Source organism: Petromyzon marinus, chromosome 16 (assembly GCF_048934315.1).
Source record: "Petromyzon marinus isolate PM22_M1 ecotype Great Lakes invasive population chromosome 16, UKy_Petmar_22M1.pri1.0, whole genome shotgun sequence".
NCBI lineage: Eukaryota > Metazoa > Chordata > Hyperoartia > Petromyzontiformes > Petromyzontidae > Petromyzon > Petromyzon marinus.
The window spans coordinates 15,355,672-15,376,250 of record NC_133682.1 but is presented as its reverse complement, the minus strand read 5'-3'; the positions used below and the strand labels follow the sequence as shown (position 1 = coordinate 15,376,250).

The 20,579-nt window shown below is 49.4% G+C and overlaps 1 protein-coding gene across 1 annotated transcript in view; it reads left to right on the top strand.

Moving 5' to 3' along the window:
* The window catches only part of LOC116942794 (endothelin-converting enzyme 2-like), a 58,421-nt gene extending 40,444 nt beyond the window's left edge, over nucleotides 1–17,977 (top strand). The window contains exons 15-18 of the mRNA XM_032955060.2: nucleotides 4,962–5,029; nucleotides 5,768–5,958; nucleotides 12,486–12,581; nucleotides 12,895–17,977. Coding sequence (XP_032810951.2) covers nucleotides 4,962–5,029; nucleotides 5,768–5,958; nucleotides 12,486–12,581; nucleotides 12,895–13,077 — 538 coding nt within the window. The 3' untranslated portion in view covers nucleotides 13,078–17,977. The remainder of the gene's footprint in view (nucleotides 1–4,961; nucleotides 5,030–5,767; nucleotides 5,959–12,485; nucleotides 12,582–12,894) is intronic.
* Nucleotides 17,978–20,579: the final 2,602 nt, after the last annotated feature.

The following is a 20,579-nucleotide window of genomic DNA, read 5'->3' as shown; positions in this document are numbered from 1 at the left end:
GCACAGAGAGGGGCATCGCAGTTGATCATAGACGTGGAGAAGTTAATCATAGAGCGAGAAACAGACAGTCACACAGAGACAAAGGTAAGAAACACAAGGGCACAATTAAACAGGCTGGAGTAAATCCAGACGGAGCCACGCAGACAGAAATACGACGGCCGCCATTCACCACAAAGGTGATGTCACCACTGGCTGATGTCACCACAAAGGTGATGTCACCTTGGAAGTGTCAGAGGCTCTGGCTGGAGGCCACGGCTCAGGTGTGCGGGAGTTTTGGGTCAAGTGACTAAGACGGCAGGGGCCCTCCCGGCGATCCATCAGTGCCAGTTGGCACAGTTGGCACGGGGAAATACAAACGCTTCACCGCAGCACGGGAAAGAGTTTAACAGGCACACACACGCGACTTCAGTAATGGGAAACGCAACAAAAACACACGCAGTTGCTGAGTATAGGCCCCTAATATCAATCAGCCAGTAACAAACAGCACCGCCAAAGTTAGAATAGAAGAGGAGGCAGTACGGTGGTTGGTGTACAGTACCTCTTGCATCAACACAGCTTCGGAGAATATACTATCATCTCTTGATAGACCTTTTTTTGATTGAGTCATAGTTTTCAATCATTTTTACTATTTGCAAACAAGAGCATGCTTCTCGTATCGAAGCACATTTATTGCAGTGATTGCATCACAGTGAAGAGTTCCCTGTGAGTGCTGTCAACGATTGTATATACGGGCAGCAAAGTAGCACCCTGGGCACTCTATACGGCACTAAAGCCGTCCTAACGCGGTCTTTATTGTGGCATCCTGCCCAAAGCTCGTGGAGAGTGCCGAGTCAGCGTAGCGGGTGATGGAATGAGGCCGTTTCTGCCTGGGTCCAAAGGTCACCAGCACCTGCGGTTGTCTGTGTGGCGTTTGAAGTTGCGGTCGTTTTGCTGTGTCCTCAAATTTGCTTTCGCAGCACTCATTGGCATCAACGTCAGTGTCTCTAACTCTCAATCTAACGAGTAGTTTTGTCATGCAGTTGTCAACGTCCGTTATTTCCCGGTTTGAGTTTGCGGTAGAGGTGTCCGTGACATCCTCCTCCGAAGGTTTCAACCGAAAAATTTGCAATGGATTTTTTTTGTTCAATAGAAAACAACAGATGCATTTTAAATTATGGGAAATATCCGGGACTCCGAAATCCCGATGCCAATGCCACAGCCGCTACACGGAGGACAAGAGGGACGAGGCGTCGGGTGTGCACGTGAGAGTGGTTTATCGCACAGTGGGCAAGCACAGTGGCTAGCATGCTGCGCCAGGCACTCGGTGACCCCGGCTTTGATTCCCGCTCATGACGCATAACAGTGAAACGACCCTGGGCCTCCCGTAGGTCATGTCAGCAATAAATGAATGCCCTGGTACTGCATGTACCCATCAGCACTGGGGACACAAAGGCAACCGGATGTGGTTCTGACCACCCAACCCCCCTCGTGTGCTGTGCTGGCCTTTATAGGTGCTTACAAGCAGCACTTGATTCACTAGTCTGTGAAAGACTATACTGGGGGATCTTTGTATTTGTGGTTTTATCAACACAGCTAAAACAGCAGAGGGAATTTGCCCCATCACCAGTGACCATGAAAGAAGTTACTTGAGAGTTATTGTGGGGATTCCAGGGCCTTGGCGAGCGTGATGTGGCGCCACGGGACGCGGTGGGGTCGCTGGGTTGAAGGCTGCTGGCCAGTGTATTGTTTTACATGTGTAATGCCGGTACATCCCGTCATTCTGGTGATTAAAGCAGCGTGCCTAGTGAAACTCTGGTACATCCCGTCATTCTTGTGATTAAGGCAGTGAGCCTAGTGAAACTCTGGTACATCCCATCATTCTGATGATTAAGGCAGCGAGCCTAGTGACACTCTGGTACATCCCGTCATTCTGATGATTAAGGCAGCGTGCCTAGTGACACTCTGGTATATCCCGTCATTCTGGTGATTAGGGGAGTGAGCCTAGTGAAACTCTGGTATATCCCGTCATTCTGGTGATTAAGGCAGCGTGTCTAGTGACACTCTGGTACATCCCGTCATCCTGGTGATTAAGGCAGCGTGCCTAGTGACACTCTGGTACATCCCGTCATTCTGGTGATTAAGGCAGCGTGCCTAGTGAAACTCTGGTATATCCCGTCATTCTGGTGATTAGGGGAGTGAGCCTAGTGAAACTCTGTACATCCCGTCATTCTGATGATTAAGGCAGCGTGCCTAGTGACACTCTGGTATATCCCGTCATTCTTGTGATTAAGGGAGTGAGCCTAGTGAAACTCCGGTACATCCCGTCATTCTGGTGATTAAGGCAGCGAGCCTAGTGAAACTCTATACATCCCGTCATTCTGATGATTAAGGCAGCGTGCCTAGTGACACTCTGGTACATCCCGTCATTCTGATGATTAAGGCAGCGTGCCTAGTGAAACTCTGGTATATCCCGTCATTCTGGTGATTAGGGGAGTGAGCCTAGTGAAACTCTGGTATATCCCGTCATTCTGGTGATTAAGGCAGCGTGCCTAGTGACACTCTGGTACATCCCGTCATCCTGGTGATTAAGGCAGCGTGCCTAGTGAAACTCCGGTACATCCCGTCATTCTGGTGATTAAGGGAGTGAGCCTAGTGAAACTCTGGTACATCCCGTCATTCTGGTGATTAAGGGAGTGAGCCTAGTGAAACTGCGGTACATCCCGTCATTCTTGTGATTAAGGGAGTGAGCCTAGTGAAACTCCGGTACATCCCGTCATTCTGGTGATTAAGGCAGCGAGCCTAGTGAAACTCTGGTATATCCCGTCATTCTGGTGATTAACGGAGTGAGCCTAGTGAAACTCCCGTACATCCCGTCATTCTGGTGATTAAGGGAGTGCGCCTAGTGAAACTCTGGTACACCCCGTCATCCTGGTAATTAAGGCAGCGTGCCTAGTGAAACTCTGGTACATCCCGTCATTCTGGTGATTAAGGCAGCGAGCCTAGTGAAACTCTGGTATATCCCGTCATTCTGGTAATTAAGGCAGCGAGCCTAGTGAAACTCCGGTATATCCCGTCATTCTTGTGATTAAGACAGCGTGCCTAGTGAAACTCTGGTACATCCCGTCATTCTGGTGATTAAGGCAGTGAGCCTAGTGAAACTCTTGTATATCCCGTCATTCTTGTGATTAAGGCAGCGGTGCCTAGTGAAACTCTGGTACATCCCGTCATTCTTGTGATCAAGGGAGTGAGCCTAGTGAAACTCTGGTACATCCCGTCATTCTTGTGATTAAGGCAGCGAGTCTAGTGAAACTCTGGTACAAAGTGTTACACAGTGTTACACAGTGGTACACAGTGTTACACAGTGTTACACAGTGGTACACAGTGTTACACAGTGGTACACAGTGTTACACAGTGGTACACAGTGTTACAAAGTGTTACACAGTGTTACACAGTGGTACATAGTGTTACACAATGGTACATACTGTTACACACTATGTTCAACAGGGGTAGTTACTTTTACACCAATTATAGAACCTGTCTCGTACGGGAAGTGTTAATAAAAGACTCGCCTCAGCTCACGTGGTGTGTACGTATTTATTGAAGCACTACACATGTTAAAGCGCAGCAGCTGGTACCCATCGCTCCCTGTGTCCATGACACTGACCTAGCCCTCTTCACGGAGTTGAGCCTTAGACCTCGTACACTTTCGTTTTTAACACCGTTGCAGAGCACAGGTCCAGAGATTCAAAACGTCAAGTGGCCACACCAACAAAATGGCACAATCACATTTGAAGTGGTTAAGGGTGCAACGAGTGTCTTGAATTGAGCCAGGTTTTTAGGAGGGCTTGAGAAACGGAGATAACGGTGGGAGGAGGGAATTCCAAAGTGGAGAAGTGCGCGGGATGCATCAGGAAGAGAAGAAGGTGTTGTGACTTGAGTACACCCACTGCACGAAAACTAACGGATTTATTTGACTACGTTTACTTTTGTAAGTAGCATTGATAAATTCTACTCAATAGGATTGGGGTCTTGGTCAGATTAAGTACAAACCCCACACCGCGCCGCTCTTCAGCAGTTCACCTACATCCTGAGTGGCACCGCTGGCTGTACATTGCCAGCGCCTGGGAGGCCCAGCAGCTGTCGTGCCTCCGTTCCGCATAGTGAGGGACTCCACGTTCTCTCTCCGTCGTTATTCTTTGTACGTCTTCTTCCATGGAGGTGCAAAGGGTTGACGGTTCGAATTCAGCAGCCACCCTCATTCAACTAAAACTATTTCGCCACATAACTCCCACTGAGCTATATAGCTCCTTTTTAGGAAGCGACCTGGCCCACAAATGATGGCTCAATGAAGTGGCTGATCATCGTGTGGAAAGTTACAGCAGCGATATACTCTAAACGCATATTGATTGTTAATGTAGATGGAAAAAACAGGACCCAGAAGAAAACCCACACGACCACAGGGAGGACTCTAAATATACAGGCGTTGGGGTCGGGATCGAACCCACAACCTCCTCCATACCCGGTGACGGAATTAACAATTTGCCACCGTGGCATTAATACTGCGGTGTGGTATTAACGCGGCGTTTGCTTCACAGTGGATATTAAAGATCCTGCGACATCATTTGCACAAGTAGGCCATTGTGTGCCAGTGTCACGGGCCAAAAAATGTGCCACATTTGAAATATTACACCACAAATTGCTCAATAGGAATACGCAGACCAATAATTGTCCCCAACTGCATGAATTTGCCAGAATCCTCCTAAAAACGAGTAATAAAACTCAGCGAGGCTTTTCTGGGTAAACAAGTTTAATGACAAATTATAATCTGCAACACTTTCCTGCACGTGGAAATATACAAGCACTAGTAACTACGGTAACAAATGTGTGGCGTTACAAAATATGGAATGGTGTGGAGTTACGTTGGCTCTCCCAGGAGGGTGGCTATGGGTTGTCACTCCCGCGTATTCGTGTTTCCCCTGCAGGTTCCTGAAATACGCTGGGATTGGAACGGTCATCGGACACGAGCTGTGTCACGGATTTGACAACAAAGGTAAGGCCCCGGCGCTCTGCTGGGTACGGGCAGGACCCAGCAATCCCGACGGTCACCGTGCCACCGCTATGGCCCTCCCCCCCCCCGTCACCTCCTTGCATTGCCTGAATAAGCGTGGGAATGTGATTACTGGCCACGGTAAACTCTGTTTACGACTCTGCTCGTATATGGCTGCTTTAATCTCTCAGCCCCGTTGTAAACTTAGGAATATATTCTAGCCTTGACCTACAACCTTTAAGAGTTTTTATTTTAAGAAACTCATGCAGACTCCCTGTGGCTTAACACTGGGGAGGGTGCGTGTGTGCTTTTATTTAGGAACAGGAGAACCCATTTTATCAAGAACATTGCTCATTAAAAGAAAATCCTCCAAACTAAATCCGTGCTAGTGCTATGTGACTCATGGTTCGTGCGCTCTGGTAAGAACTCGGTCGTACGAGTTTGATCCCTGCTCACAGCCAACACCAGTTAGGATTATCAGAATTGGTCCTGGGCCTCTCCTAGGTCGATCAGCCTCAAAATGAGTACCTGGTACGATGTGTGAACATCGCATCACTGGGAGGGGGAGAAAGAGAGAGACAAAGGTGGTCGGGCGTGCTACTGGCCATCCATCGCGTTGGCCTTCATAGGTGCTCGCTAAGAGCACTTGACCCAACAGTCTGTTAATGCTATACAGAGGATCTTTGTCTTATGCCACTTCCCACACCATGACCCGGGTGTGTTTCCCTGTAACCGACGCAGGGAGCGAGTACAACGTGGAAGGCAAACAGGAAAACTGGTGGGAGAACACGACGCACAATGAGTTTAAATTGCGAACACACTGCATGGAGGTTCAGTACAGCAACTACACGTGGAAGGAGAGGCCCATCAACGGAACGCAGACCCTGGGGGAAAACATCGCGGACAACGGCGGCCTGCACACTGCACTTCTCGTGAGCCAGAGAGCTTCTCTTCCGCATGCACGCACACAAGCACACACACGCGCGCACACATACAAAACAACAACACAACAGCCGCTATTCACCACAAAGTGGCGGTGACGTTACCATGGTGCTTGATGCCAGGCTATGTGCTAACTTGCTGTGTTTTAGCCACCCAGCACTCCGCTCGTTGTTGTGAACATCGCTCTTCTGCCCTCCGTTGTTGCTGGAGGGCGACTGCCTCTAACTACCCAGTAGCAGCATCCTTCATGAGCTTCTTCCAAAGAGGCCGATATTGACACCGCTGGTGCCGGTCATCGGCAAATCCACTCAGCTCCATACCCTCTCGTACCACATCAGGACATCTCTTCTTTAGCCCATGCCCCGCCCATCTAACCCCCCCTATTCCAGCCAAACAAAAGCTGTTTGGGGATGTGGTGGCTGCGCATGTGGGCTACATGCCTCAGCCAATGCAGCCTTGCCTACCTTAGGAGCTCGCCGATGGGAATGTGCCCAGATCTTTCAAGGATTTGTGAGTTCCTCACAGAATCTAGCCTAGTTAAACCCAGGATAGATTGTAGGCAGGCCAGTCTGAATGTTTCTAACCAGCACAGATGTTCCATGAGGGGGGGTCCACGTTTTGCAAGCATAGAGAAGGGAGGGCATAACCGTGGCCGAGAATACCTGGAGCTTCATGTGGAGTGACAGACCAGGTAGCTTCCACATAGCGTTAGGCAGTTCATGAAAATATAATGTCGTTCGACTGATTTGGGGTGAGACCTCTGTCAAACCTGAGCTTGTCATAAGGACACTGCCCAGGTATGGAAACCTCTCCAATCTCTTTCGATTTAAAGCTTTCGTGACTGCAGGGATTCATATTCTTGGTTCTTTCGGTAAAGTCACGTAGAAGGGAAATAATAAAATAATAAAAAATTCTCGCGACGTTTCGGCCACAACGCAAGCAGCCGTCCTCAGGTGAAGAAACAGAACTCTCGGAATGACAGCGTCCTCATGAACACTGCTAAGCTTGGCGGCGTATTTTAAGCTGGGTGGGAGGAGGAGAGCGCCTTGACAAAGGAGTTTACATATCAGCAGAGTTTAGTGTAAATGCGATTGGTATTACCTTAGAGTTGCGGCATCTCTTCAGAAATATGAGAGACTCGATCAGTTGAGCCTTCTTATCCTGGAGTTTGTTGAAGGATCTCAAAGTTATGTGGAAACCCTCCCCATAGAGGTGGTTAAATTTCAATTTAAAGCTTTCGTGACTGCAGGGATTCATATTATTGGTTCTTTCGGTGAAGTCACGTAGAAGGGAAATAATAAAATAATACAAATAAAACATAATTAAATAAAATTCTCACGACGTTTCGGCCAATCTCCACAACTGCTCCATTACCAATGGGGAGTTGAGGGGGTGGATTGTTTGATAACACAAAATACCCAGGCAGGTGCTTAGTTTTGGTGGTGGCACACTCCAGGTTCAGCAGCAGTGCCTCCAACTCCTCTGAGTGAACAGCAATCACCAGCATACATACCATGGTTATCCAATAGGGAGCCATCCCTTGACCGCACCTGAGGTATCAGTCGGCTTACCATTATGTCTGTTAAATGTAAATTCCTTCGGTACAGTTACGGAAGGCTTCTCGAAATATGTAGTTGAAAAATATGTTGAATGATGTAGGAGCCAGAAGACATCCCTGTCGCACCCAAGGTGAACAGGGAATGGCTCTGACGTTTGACTGTCTAGCTTTACCTGGACCTGCCCACCATTATGAAGGTCCTTAATGATTGTGAGCAGAGAGTCAGGGACTCCAAAAGCACGAAAACCAACCCAGAGCCGTGGCCTTTTGATGGTATCATAGGCCTTGACCAGGTCAATAAAGCAGATATGTAGGTCCTAGTGGAAATCCCTACACCTGTGCTGTAGCATACGGACAGATAATATGGTGTCTGTGCAGGACCGCACTGACCTGAAAACCACATTTGGGATCCACAAGCCTCTCGTCAGTGTGCTTGACAAGACGATGTTGGATAATCCTTTCCCGGCAGACTGAGGAAAGAGATGTCCCTGCAGTTACAGTCTCTGCGGTAGCCCTTCTTAAAGAGAGGGGAACCACCAGGACATCCTTCCAGTCCTGCGGAACCCGTCCAATATTCCAGACTATTGTAATGATGTCATAGAGGACAGTCTGCACACAAATGCCACCTTCCCTCAGCAGTTCTCTTGAGAGATCATCTTTGCCGGGCGCTGTTCCTGGACTGGACTGCCCTCCGTACGTCCTCAACAGATGGCACCTCAGTTAACCACTAACAGGGGGTGACTACTTAATATTTGAGGCATCGCAGCCCCTGAGCTGAAGGATTTCACCTTCCCCCCAGACCTCACAGTAATGCTCTGCTAATCTGCAAACCTGTTCTGGGGGGTCGGAGATCGGATCATCGTTCTTTCCCCCTTAGGATGATGGGTGTGCGCTATCACCATGTGTGTGCATGTGGCAGCACACGCACACACACGCGCACGCTACCACATGCACATGCTGCCACGTGTAGTGAGTCCAACTGAGTCGCAGACGTTAACTTGGGAGCAACACTATTTATTTAACACAACAACGCCAACATAACACAACCTACGCTCGGGTCTCGAATGCCCATCTAACCACGCTACGGCAGAACTAGACCCGGTTCGCTATCCCGGTCCGGACCACAAGCTGGGTCCCGGACCGCGTGGCTAGAGGCTTCTTCTCCCCGACGTGGATCTTTGAACACCAACACTTGACGAACCCGAGCTCCTCACGGAGCTCTCGTTATATGCTCCCAGGCTGGGGCTGGCTCCACCCTTAGCCCCGCCCACCTTCCAGGCTCCTCGAGCCCCTTCTCAAACGTTCCCGAGGGCTCTCCGGGACCACGTGACCGCCCCTTGGCCCCCGTCCACCGGTGGCCCCCCTCCAGTGTCGTCCGGTCACGTGACAACAGGTCAGCCAGAGTGTCATGCCCCAGCCTAACCCTGGCTAGCTGACGCTCCCTCTCGCTCCCTACCTGGGAGCCAGCACCCCACGCTGCTCGTGATGCCTTCGCGCTCACCCAACCACCGCTAGGGTTGGTACTGCAGCCAGCAACCCGGGCTGCCCGCAATGACATCACCGGCCGTGACTTCGCAAGCCCCGGCACCATACAGTGACAAGTACAGTCACTACACATGCACAAGCACGCAACTCGCTTGGACCAGGCTGCAGGTACGAGGGTTGGCGTGCATGACGTACGAACAGTCAATGGCTCTGTCTTGTTAGATGAACACGGGGCAGTATTCACCTCCATTGGCCGCCTTGAGAAGGGTAGCCCCCTTTACAGTTTTGATTCGGACAGGGGTTTGACCCGTACAGACAGTCTGGGAATTAATGTCTACGTTTGGGTGGCAGGAATTGATTTTCATTGAGGTCTGCTACGTGTGTTGGACTTCATCGCAGCACGGTGTTGATAGACCCAGCCTGACTGAGAAACATGTCCGAGTTTGGTCTACAATTGTAAAGGTGGCGACCCTCGCCTTGATGCCGGTTATATAATTCCTCGTCACTTTTATAGGGACCACACATGTGCCAAAGACGAAAACAAAACTAACGTTTGAATATTAAAGTACTGTACTCAGATTGATGGTACGGTTTGGATTTCCAACACAAGTGTGCTGTACTAGCAACAAATTGTCATGTTCTGTTTACGTGACAACCCTTAATAGTTGGCCGTGTTGGGTAGTGGCAGGTTTAACGACACATTTATATATTTGCGCGATCTAACCCAAAATACCTGTATTATGGAAAATATAAAAGAGATACAACTCAAAACAGAGTGGCTAAGGTTTGAGGCAATGGCCTCTCGAGGGAGCAGAGGGCAGAGAGGTTCCTCGCACGCGCTTCCGGAGGCTTTACTCCACACTCGAGGTGTCGCCACACCTCCAGGTGTCGCCACACCTCCAGGCGTGTCGCCACACCGCGCGGTGTGGCGACACACCTGGAGGTGTCACCACACCTCCCAGTGTCGCCACACCTGGAGGTGTCACCACACCTCCCGGTGTCGCCACACCTGGAGGTGTCGCCACACCTCCCGGTGTCACCACACCTCCTGGTGTCGCCACACCTCCCGGTGTCGCCACACCTCCAGGCATCGCCACACCTCCAGGCGTCGTCACACCTGGAGGTGTCACCACACCTGGAGGTGTCACCACACCTGGAGGTGTCACCACACCTGGAGGTGTCACCACACCTCCAGGTGTCGCCACACCTGGAGGCGTCGCCACACCTCCAGGTGTCACCACACCTCCCGGTGTCGCCAGACCTCCCGGTGTCGCCACACCTGGAGGTGTCACCACACCTCCCGGTGTCGCCACACCTGGAGGTGTCACCACACCTCCAGGCGTCGCCACACCTGGAGGTGTCGCCACACCTCCCGGTGTCACCACACCTCCTGGTGTCGCCACACCTCCCGGTGTCACCACACCTCCTGGTGTCGCCACACCTCCCGGTGTCGCCACACCTCCAGGCATCGCCACACCTCCAGGCGTCGTCACACCTGGAGGTGTCACCACACCTGGAGGTGTCACCACACCTGGAGGTGTCACCACACCTCCAGGTGTCGCCACACCTGGAGGCGTCGCCACACCTCCAGGTGTCGCCACACCTCCCGGTGTCGCCAGACCTCCCGGTGTCGCCACACCTGGAGGTGTCACCACACCTCCAGGTGTCGCCACACCTCCCGGTGTCGCCACACCTCCAGGCGTCGCCACACCGGCACGTTGAGTTCTCTGTTTTAGCTAAGACACTTCCTTCACATATCTCTCCCAACTCGTAAGAAAATATGCATTTTTACACATCCCAAAAGCCACACGGCCTTCTGGGAGTGAATAATCTTAGCAAGCATGGGTTCAATGTACAGTAAGCTAACTCCGGATCAGTTTCGTCATTCAGTGCGCCATCAGCATAGTCCGTTTTCTGTTCATAGACACTCGGTATCCGACACGTAGAGAGTCAAATACACTGTATACATATATGTTGCTTTGGAGTAAACGTAAAGCGATATGTGAATGTGTGACGGTATCATGAGAAATTGAGTTCCCACTGCTGTGTGGGGTGAGCTCCTCCAGGGAAAAGTGGAGGCCTCCACGCGGCGCAGCGGCGGCATTTGACGCGGCAGAGCAAATGCCAAAGCCAGTATCGCTGGTTTGGTTTACAAAGCCTCTTGTCACGGTGAAGGAATAAAAAAAAGCACAACCGTAATCTGAAAAGTGGGTGTTTTTCAGTGAGACAAATCAGGAGCGTGTCAAGTATTGAATAGCCAGCTGATATATTTTTTTAGGTCAAAGATGTTAATTTACCTCCAATGTATGCGAGGGTGCCGGCGCTGTGGTAACACTCTTACCTCGCAACGACAAGAAGTCCTTGGGTTCGACACCCGACGCTTTTCTGTGTGGCACTTTTATGCCGCCGCCCCCGCCCCCCCTGTAGTACGTGTGCCCCCCCCCCCCATAGTATGTGCGTTTCCTCTGGGTTCCCTAGAGACCACACAATGTAACCAGTATTGAACAATCATCCCAATACTGCTAAAATCCATGCAATTTACTCAATTGGGATGACACGTAGCAACGTCGCCGCCCCCCCTGCCCCCCGCCCCCCGAATGTGAAAAGCTGGCAGGATCCACGTGAAAAGGAGGCTTGAGACTCAATTAGACTTTCCTGGGTAAACGAGCAGAATGAAAATATATATGCAGTATAACGTTTGAATGCAAGGCAGAACTATCCTTTACCATCTTCTTTACGTCACTGTTAACAGCTATGTTCAATCCACTGCTGGATGAACACGTCTTCGTGGTCTCGTGAAATAACTCTGCTCCTGTGTCCACGGTGGCCTTCCGCTTCGGGGCACGAGTCCTCCTTGGGCTGCCATTCTGTCTTCAGTCTCATCCAGCAGCCCACGGCCCTCAAGTGATGCTTCCTGCCCAAGTTCATCCCACGTTCTAACAGTCGATCTGACGTTCTCCGATCTGCGACTGTGCCCCGACCTACTTGTTCCCGTTTTTCTCGGTGTCATTACTGGCGTGCATCTTTCTACACTTATTATCCAAACAATGTTTTTCTGTCACGCGCCGCAGTTGCAAGATGTTAACTCCCTCGCCTGGTATGCAGGAGTTCGTGGGTTCGATCCCGACCATGACGCCTGTTCTATATTTGGAGTTTGTATGTTTTCTCCCCCTGTTGTCGCATAGATTTTTTTCCGTGTCCTCTGGTTTATCCCTCCACATTTTGAATCCACATGCATTTGGATTATCTGGCTGCTATACATTTCCACGTGATAAGCCACTTTGTTGAGCGATCATTCGTGATAGCCATGTCGCTTCTGAAAAAGAGCTACATAGATCAGTGGGCATTACCTGGTAAAATAAAAAAAAATGGTTTGATAGTTTGTTTCATCATTGGCGCTCCACCACGATTGCGATATCTACATTGGAGCTCACTGTTGTTATCTTCCTGCCCTTTGCATCTGTGCTGTGTCAGGCCTACGCACGCTGGGAAGAGCAGCATGGCAAGGAAGAGCCCCTCCCCTACCTAAACCTCACCAACAAGCAGGCGTTCTTCGTCTGGTTTGCTCAGGTGAGTGACAGAGAACCCACATCGTCAACCGTCCGTAACGTGTTCACTACGATCACCCCAGAACCTAAGTGTCTAAATAAGCTGACAATCCACCTTTCCCACATCTGTATCTCCACATTTAACAGCCGAGTATTGTTGTACCATGTCGCATAGGGCCTTCTAGAACCCCTATTTTTAAGAGAGGGTCCTTGCCTTTAAACATCTGGCAATTCAGCATTGGTTTAAGCAAGCCTGCTGCTGAGACACAATGACGGAGAGCAGTTCGATATTAGCTAACCTGCACGGTCCCTGTCGGCACGTCTTACATCCTCAGCTCTGGTGCTCGATGGAAAAGGAATCGGTGGAAGTGGAGATCGAGGACGCGTTAAGCGATTCGCACAGCCCAGCGGCTGTGCGTGTTCGTGGCATGGTCTCCAACTCGCCGGCATTCGCCGAGGCCTTCACCTGCCCCATGGGAGCTGCCATGAACCCCGAAGAGAAGTGCCGCATATGGTGAGGGTGGGACCCACCTCGCCCCGCAGGCCCAACACGAACAAGTGCACAGCATCCGTGGGCTGTGGCTTGACACGTGGCGGGGAGAGGGTCACTTCAGCGAGGTCCAGACACACCGGCGGCCTCGTGGGGGGCCTCGTGGGGGGCCTCGTGGGGGCACGCTCGGCAGTTTTCATAATAAACGGGGAGTGTTTTTGATTTGGTGCCTTATACATCAAGGTCTCAGAGCGCTTTATGCCTCATCTCAATGCGCTTGTGGGCGCAAACAGAGAAGGAGGCAATGGTCGCTATGCGCAATCCCGGTTTGGGTGATTTTAGAATCCCAATCTGTTGCCACCTTTCTTGTGACTACCCGTGGTGTTTTTCTCCCCGGGTTTTTGTGTTCAGGAACTCGCATGGTTGTCACGTGCGTGCGCTCCCGCAGCCTCCGGTAATTCCGGCGTCTACCCAGCAGTCGTTAGTTCTGTGCTTTGCCGATATTTTAACGCTTCAGATGTGTGCGGGCATCCAAAGTGTTTCCTGAACGAGGTACTAATGCTCAACCCGTCTTGGGCTCGCATTAGAGAGTCTTCCTGCTCTCGCGATCGGTGGCCCTTGAGCCAGTGGAGATGTCGTATAGTGGAGTCCCTTATCTCCACAGTACGACCATTGCTGGGGCTTTCCACAAAGTGGTACTCAATTTCAGAGCCCCGGGTGAAAGATGGGCTGATTTAATTTGACCGAGTCAGGGATCTAACAGGGTCAGTTTTCATACTCTTTGGGTCTTTCTTTCAGTTTTCATGTCCAGTATGTTTTACTGACATTTGAGCAGAGTTAAATACTGTAATCCCTCGCCAAACGTGGGGCTTAGGTTCCTGGAAAAGGCTGCGGTAGGCAAATCCGCGGCTGGTGAAGTACAGGGGCCTATGGGAATATTAACTAAACACTGAATACAATACAGTCAATAACACAATAACATAAAACGTAAATAAACATTACATTAGCTTTACATACCTTTACTATTAAAGATGACAATGAGATGATGGGGGAAGGGGTGGTTAGAAGAAGGAGGGGCTCAGCCCACCCTCCCCCTCTTCTTCTGGGTCATCAATGACAGATGTGTGGGCAGGCGAGGCAGGCACAGATGAGGAGGCAGGCACAGTGGTGCTGTGATACAATAAAAATGGACTGACGGAATCGCCGATCATGTAGATATTGTCCAATCAAAAAAGGGGCATGTCACGTGACTTTACACTCATCAATATAATTACTCGGTCCATGTATCGAATGGCAATGAATCAACACAGCAATTCACCTTTAAATTATGAACTGATCGTGATTAACCTATTTTTTATCTTTATTTCTTATATTTTATATGTATATCGTGGTGCTATTGGCGGGATTGGTAATGCTGTGGTTTATTTCTTTAACAAGGTAAATCAATGTGAATGACAAGCAACGTATGCGGTTGCGATGTGACGCGATCTATGCGTTGCAAGAATGACAGCAGTCCCTCGGTTAACAGTGACATCGGTTAGCGGTGACATCGGTTAGCGGTGACAGCGGTTAATGTTTCGCCTCCGATAGGACCCCATGGTTTTGACTGACGTTAACATTTCGATTAACGACACGTTTACGTTATGCACGCGGGCGCCACTTTCGGCCAATCTGAGCGCTTAAAAAAGAGGCTGAGCCATGCCCTCAGCCAATCAACGACGCCTATTTATGTGCGTTAAGTCCTCGACTGGCTTTGTTTACATTATACGATTTCTGTTTTGGAAGTAGCAACAGCTTTCTTTTGCGGACTCATGTAATTTCCATATTCGATTCACAGTTATTTTGGTGAGCAGTTTTCGTGGAACGGATTAAAAACGTTAACTGAGGGACTACCGTAGTGTACTGTGTAACAAAGAGCTGTGATAAAGCTACGCAGCACCACGGGTGGCCACGGGAGGCGCTGTGGCGCGGAGAACCGCGACCGTGTGACATTTGCAAATGTGTAGTGAGTTAAACTGAGTCGCAGGCGTACTCTTTGAGGCAACACATTTATTAACACCAACACACGTGATAACTGCCCCTTACAGAATAACAACCTATGGTGGTGACCACCGGGCTAACTACACTAATTACAACGTAACTAGCTACTACTGACCGGACCACAGCTCGGAGACTCGGTAGAACGTAGACGAAGGTTTCTTCAGAATTAACAACAACGTCGGTCCCTCTGGGGGACCCGGCTTATATTCTCTGAGGCGTGGCTGGCTCCGCCCTTGGCCACGACCACCTTCCGGAATCCTCGAGCAGTATCTGGACCCCGACCACGTGACCACCCCTAGCCCCCACTTGGGGCCCCTTTGTAGACTTCACCGGTCACGTGTCCTCTCGGGTCAACCAGAGTGCCATGGCCTTTAGTAACTTCGGCACTCCCACACCCTATCCTGGAGGGCTGGCACTGCACGCCAAGCGTGGTGCCACCTAGCGCTATCAACAGCACTCACCGAGCCCCTCTAGGGCCGGTACTACACCCACACCATAGTGGTGTCTGTGATGCCGTGACTCTCTAGGGCCGGTACTACACCCACATCATAGTGGTGTCTGTGATGTCGTTACATCACACGCCGTGCCCCTCTAGGGCCGGTACTACACCCACACCATAGTGGTGTCTGTGATGTCGTTACATCGCACGCCGTGACTCTCTAGGGCCGGTACTACACCCACACCATAGTGGTGTCTGCGATGTCGCTACACTGAACGCCGTGCCCCTCTAGGGCCGCTACTACACCCACATCATAGCGGTGTCTGTGATGTCGTTACATCGCACGCCGTGCCCCTCTAGGGCCGGTACTACACCCACACCATAGCGGTGTCCGTGATGTCGTTACATCACACGCCGTGCCCCTCTAGGGCCGGTACTACACCCACACCATAGTGGTGTCCGTGATGTCGTTACATCGCACGCCGTGCCCCTCTAGGGCCGGTACTACACCCACACCATAGTGGTGTCCGTGATGTCGTTACATCGCACGCCGTGCCCCTCTAGGGCCGGCACAGCACAGCGACATCCCGCGATGTCACTACATATGCGTGTGGCGGGACTCCGTGCTCACCCGTGGATACTCACATTTCCAGGCTGCGGTTGGTCAATTGGTATACACTTAATAATAAACCATGTGTACGTGAATTCCGTGATTGGTAAGTCTGCGGATGGTGAGGGATTGCTGTACTATTTTTGTCTTGTTGAAGGCTTGAGGCTGATATAAGTGTATATCTTTATTGCGGTGTATAAGGGAAAATAGGTGTGTCCCATTCTCTGAACTTTTTTTTACAATCCCCATAGCCATAACACAGGCCTAGAAGAATCTACACGTGTTACAATTGACAGTGAAAAGTGATGGAGTCAATCCTGCAGCAGGGTTGGTTGGACAGTGTACAAGACACAGTTGTGTTGTCACTTCTCGACGAGGTGCATTAACCAATTGCACATCTGCAGTAGGGGCGATCCAACACACGCCACTGTAATAAGTTTGCAAATACCACACTGTATATTCTGCATGTGTATTGTATTTTCCTCTAGTGACGTTAGATTTGTCCTGTATTTAGTTTCGAGTGGAGAAACTTACAACATTGCGGTTGTGTATTTCATTGCTATTCATGTATAATTGGTTTTGCATAGCTGTCACGAAGCCAGAGCCTGCAGTCAAATGTCTTGGCAACAATTAAAAAATCTGGAAAAGTGACATCGGCTCGGCACCGCCAGCGTTTGGGTGATACCACGAGGCCCCGTGATGCGTGCCACCGGCCGGGGAGTTGCTCCCCAGCACCGCTGCGCTCGTCTGCACTCCACGGTTTTCGCAGATTTTTGTGGAATTGCGTGGCCAATTGATCCTAGAATTTTCGAAATTTAACGGGTTTTTTTAAGTCGTGGTAAAAAATGCCTTATTAAACGCCAGCGATAATTGTAAACCGTCAATTGCACTATTTACAAGATGTTTTGCCGGTGTGGAAGAGGTCAAACAACCACGTTGCCACTGGGCCTGGATGTCCAGCAGTAGCGATGGCCCCATCACATCGCATGATTACAAAATGCATATCAGGGGTTGGCAGGGCGGGTGCGTTAACCTTATCCGTGGGCTTCTGCAGCCAATATCGGGATTCGTAAGCATCCTCAGGCCACGAAATCAGGAAGGCAATGATATAGAGGATGCTTGCGAAACGTGTCTAATTGCTGCTACATTTTGTCGTGAGAATTGTTCAACTTACCGGTGAGCTGAAACAATTGTGGCGCGCTAAAACTTTTGCACTCATAGCATTTAAATGTTGTTCGCTACGTCGTGCGGTGGAGGGCTTCGCAACGAAATATTGTCTGGATCATTACGTGGCCTAACTCAAATTATGAATCGCAATAGGTGTTTGGAAGGTAAGGTGTACTAATAATATTAACGTAACAGATAGGGTACCACCTTTTCTGGGTTTGACCCAGAGTTAAAAATTCGCATCTGTGTTCGGGTGGCAACAACCAATTTGTCCAGGTTTGGTTTGTGGAAACCGGCACACCTTCGTACACTCCGATGCCTTCCAATTATGAGGGTTGTGCGATCATGATTCAATATCCTGTGCCTGCGATTCATCCCAAAATATGCATGATTTGCATTCAATTGTAAATAATTCTCACTTTATTTTTTATCGTTTTAAGTGTAAAGTAACTACTATATGTGATATTTGGCTGATGGTATGTGCTTGTAAAAGTAAGAGGTAATGTATGCTTTCTCATATATTGTGTAGATTGGTGATGAGCCCTTCCAGATGAGATGGTTTGGTTGAATTTTTTTGGTCTTTTGGAGATTGTGAAAACTAATGTAATGTATGCTGCACAGAATCGTGATTAATGGTAACCCACAAATAAAAATGATTGGTTATTGAACGAAGCCTGGCTGGCAAGAATGGTTGCGAGTCGGGGCGTGGTAGTGTGCACCGTTCATACTGCTCCTCGTCACGGTTCCGTATCGACCTTGAGTGGGGAGTCGACGGGGGGTTTATCTAGTTGCTGGTTCTCGTCTCGTACAACCTGCCGGGTGCTGCTCCAGTGGCCAATGCCTCTTGCCCACCGTACAGCCGAGCCACCAGCCCAGCGGCCTCCCAAGGCCTCCACAGTGTCCCCAAACTCACAAAAGAAGCAGAATCATTGCACATCGTCGGGCCTGGCCATGGCGCAGTGTGCGATGTGTGTGCAGGTTATTATAACGGCTTCGGCATTGCAGTCTTGTGAGTACAATAATTGTAAACTGAACTTTATGGCTTTCCAAAGCCATTTCCAACTTAACAGTCACGTGATACAAAAATTAGATTCTTGCATATGGCAGCAACATGTTCGGGAGATAAATCCCAATGGCAATTTTGGCTCGCCACGAGGGATACAGAGGAGAGTTAGTGTCGTGTTTCCATGCCTCCTCCGTTGCAGGAAGGCAGACCACAATTGGATTTACTGTATGGTCCATAGTTTGGGTTGCATTGCCATAATCACATTGTGATTGTGGTTTGTCTTTTAATATCCCGCTTATGAAACAATAAGAATCTTTATTTGGAGATGTGTTCAGGGGCCTGTTGATGTTCTAATGCGGTTGATGATTCCACCGGTGTCTTTGAGGAATATCAAAAACCAAGAGGTCTTGAAATATTGGTTCATTCCGGACGTCGATCTTGTTCCACTCTGGAGATGTTGAGTGATAAAAAAAGTCTTTACCCTGAAGCTTTTTTTTTTCTAATTCAGTATTGTTCCACTCTGCTGGCCAGCAGCGTTCCTCCCGGATCTGGATGATGCTGTAGGATGGTGGCAGTGCGATCCACGAAGGGATGGGTTTGGGACTTGAGTTGGCGGCGATGACGAGGGACTCAATCTGTGTTGGCGACGATGATCGATGGAGGCGGTGTCATTGGCACACAAAAACAAGTCGTGTGAACTCCCCTTCAAAAATCAAACGTAGTACGTTCAATAACGAAGCAGACAATATGCCTCCTTCCCATACGTCAACTATCCCTCCAAGTAAAAAGCATATTTTACATATACTGTACATAACGTAAGCAACATTAGTTCACCGCAAGCAAACTCTCGACCGGTTTCGACATTCAGTATCTCTCATCGGCAGTCATAACTTGCTTGAACCGATCCCAGACGTTTATAAGCAAAAGGACCAGGGTGCTACGCAAACCCCATACAACACTGCCAGAGGCGTACGGATGATCTGTGTAGTGGCCCAGTGGTTAGCGCTGCACCGCGATACGAACTCGACGGCCCGAGTGTTTTTTATTCCTGCTCACGACCCTTAACTTAGGTGGACTCAGCCTCAAGTGGGTACCTGGTACGATGTGTGATACATCAGCACTGGGGAGACAAAAGTGGCCGGGGGTGGTGTTGGCCAACCAGCCCTCTCTATGGCATGATCGATAGTATGGCACGATATTTGTTGCTTTGTTTGATTCCGAAAGTTTGTTTAATTTGCACCAATATGCTCACATATATACAGTACATGTAGCATGTTTCATTATTGGCAATGTATTACAAAATCTTTACGCAATTGAACGATTGTGCAATATGTTGCTCGTAATTAAACATGCATGTAAAACGCACGTGTCACAGATTGGTTGAAAATGAAACAAACATTAGCGCAGTACATATTCTTGGGCCTTTCGGTAAAGTCACGTAGATAAGTTCAAAGATAATAAGAAAAAACTACGACGTTTCTATCACAACACAAGCGGTCGTCTTCAGGAAAAGGAGGGTTAGCTTCCAAGGCAAACTGTTTATAAGGGTTTGAAATTGGCGTAGCCCAAATGTTAGCAACCAATTATAATGTAAGTGGTGGGTAGCCAACCCGACAGTGGTTGGTTTTCCACCAATCAGAGGGCTGCCAGGTGAAAATTAGCATGTTAAAGAGAGATTAGCATGTTAATGGGATAATGCAGAGCCGCAGCCGAGGGGTCGGCGCGCAAGGTTTGAAATGGGCATGAAGCACAACTAACATCGGAAGGTGGTAGGATGGGAACATCACAGCCAATTATGACTTAAACTGGTTGATAACGTCCTTCCAATGATTGCTCAGTTTGTACCCATATTCTCAGTTGAAATTGTGTCTGTATATATGGATGGCTTCATGAATTAATCTTTGTTGATAGCCAGTGGACTTGCAAAGTACCTTCGTCTTAGAGAAATCAATTTCGTGTGAGCCCACCACATTAAAACAATAATCAGCTATGGCCGAGGTATTGGCCCTACCATGTTTCAGATCTGCCTTATGTTCACGAACACGGTCTGAGACATGTCGCTTCAGTCCCCCAATGTAACTACTGCCGCAGACACAGCTTAGTTTGTAGATGCCGGGGTATTGCATGTCAGGGATCACATCCTTCACAGATGGGATCACATCACGAATTTTACATACTGTTTTAATTGAACCTGGATCTTGTGTTTGCTCATGATTTTGGAAATCTTTTTAGTGACCCCTGCTATGTATGGCAAGGTGATGGTTTTGA